Raw genomic sequence first — 2,056 nt, 5'->3', positions numbered from 1 at the left:
AAGTAGAGGACACATTATAAGAATTTTTGTAACTAACTATTGTATGTAATATTGTAATTATCTAATATTTTGTGTAATTGATGTTGTAGTTTTAGTTTTTTTTGGGAAATAAACAATTTATTTATTATTTATTATTTCCAAATTAATTTAACTTGATGGTTCATTTTGTAGGCCTAGACAGAAACTTAAATCTCAAATATGATTTAAGAAAGTAAATACGGTTGAATAAATAGTCGATATAAGCTTCAAGTTTTCAACGTTTCAAGTTTACAGCTACATTGTTTTTAACTTAATAAACTTTTCGTTTAGCTTCACAGAATGGTAGCATTCATTGAAATGGACGGAGCTGATAAGGCGAGAGACATTGACGAGAGGGCAGAAGAAGAATATAATTTGATAAAAGGCAATCTACTTTACAACGGGAGACGTGAACTGCAGGAAAGCTTTAATAAACGAAATAAAACTGCCGAGAAAAATGTCACCCAGTAAGTTACACTATAGAGGAAAGATAGTTATGAAGAGATATCCCATGATTTGTAGAATTTATTTAGTTTGGAAGTTGTGTATCAAATTATGGTGTTGTGTATCAAGTCGAGATGATACTGTGTCATTTTGTGTTGATACTGTATCATTTTTGTTGATATTGTATCATGTGTGTTAATACTGTATCATTTGTGTTGATACTGTATCATTTTTGTTGATATTGTATCATGTGTGTTAATACTGTATCATTTGTGTTGATACTGTATCATTTGTGTTGATACTGTATCATTTGTGTTGATACTGTATCATTTGTGTTGATACTGTATCATACTGTGTTGATACTGTATAATTTTGTGGGGGAATAATACCACTTATATCATCAAATTCTATAGAGTTTTATTTGGTACAGGACCATGGTTTCGTGACCGCACACGTCACATTTACAAGCTGACAGTCAGCTGAAATAAAACTGTACAATTTGATGATCGTATATGTGTTTTCATTTCCTTATGGAACGGTTCTACATCGACAGTGACTCAGTATTTTTTGTGATACTGTATAATTTATGGTGATACTGTATCATTTATGGTGATACTGTATCATTTGTGGTGATACTGTATCATTTATGGTGTTACCTTCGAGAAAAGATAGCATAGAAGATACCCCATAGTATAGGCTGTTTCCAAATTTCAAGCCGATTTTACAGTCAACTACTATCTACCATTATATATTATCTATTATTGCTGTTTTGGCCGGGTGAGAGTGTAAGAACGGCACAGTATGAGAGACTACCAGCGTCGCATAGCTTCACGAAAAAGACAATAAATATGCGTCAATCGTGTACTTCCTATCCCACAAATGTATAAGACAACTCCTTTCTCTATTAATAAGATGATCCAAATCATGTTTCAGATTGGAATCAATCATTGTAACAAAAAAGGTTTGAGGGTTTGGCAGGACCCTCAATTATTGTTGGAATTGCGAATAAAAATGTTGATCTGATTTTTTTTATTTGAACCGAAAAGGTGATTCGTCAATAGTGTATTTTCTATCCCGCAAATGTATAAGACAAACTCCTTACTTTATCAAGTTAATAAGATGAACCAATTCATGTTTCAGATTGAATCAATCATTATAACAAAGGCGAAAATGGTGGTGCAAAACGGCGAGACAAAATTTCATATCGGAAGTGAACACTGATATCCACCAAAGCTTGGAAACTGTGTAACTGAAGATGGCTATGCCAGCGTTCTAAAGAGTCTCATAATTCAACAAGCTCTTGCATGGTAATAAAATACAGAACTAATTTCATCTAGCATGATCCATATTGCTTCCATTACCGTACATTAATCGTTTGAAAATACTGTACAAGAAAATTTGAAATAAAACTAGACAAATAAATTAGAAATAAGAAACTTAATGTAGAATAATTTATGATAATGATTATTATAGATATAATACAATAATATAAAATGACAATAATTTATCAGTACTTTTTTGTAGTCGTCATTATTAATAATTACTTATTATCACTGATTATTTATATCTAATTATTGATTTAAATTGACTTTAA

At 31.0% G+C, this 2,056-nt stretch overlaps 1 protein-coding gene across 1 annotated transcript; it reads left to right on the top strand.

The window, feature by feature from the left end:
• Positions 1-313: 313 nt before the first annotated feature.
• On the top strand, positions 314-1,429 carry LOC120355308 (V-type proton ATPase subunit E 2-like). The gene is made up of 2 exons (XM_039443659.1): positions 314-485; positions 1,396-1,429. Exons 1-2 carry the CDS (start codon positions 319-321, stop codon positions 1,427-1,429), a joined length of 201 nt encoding a protein of 66 aa, XP_039299593.1. The 5' UTR covers positions 314-318.
• Positions 1,430-2,056: the final 627 nt, after the last annotated feature.

This window comes from Nilaparvata lugens, unplaced genomic scaffold, assembly GCF_014356525.2.
Source record: "Nilaparvata lugens isolate BPH unplaced genomic scaffold, ASM1435652v1 scaffold10160, whole genome shotgun sequence".
In the NCBI taxonomy this organism is placed as follows: Eukaryota; Metazoa; Arthropoda; class Insecta; order Hemiptera; family Delphacidae; genus Nilaparvata; species Nilaparvata lugens.
Note: the sequence above shows the minus strand (reverse complement) of the source record. Positions and strands in the feature narration are given on the sequence as shown.

Excerpts from the sequence above, each read along its gene's own strand:
- LOC120355308 (XM_039443659.1), top strand. The coding sequence starts at position 319 with ATGGTAGCATTCATTGAAATGGACGGAGCTGATAAGGCGAGAGACATT. Across the intron at positions 486-1,395 it reads GCCGAGAAAAATGTCACCCA|ATTGGAATCAATCATTGTAA; the intron begins GTAAGTTACACT and ends ATCATGTTTCAG.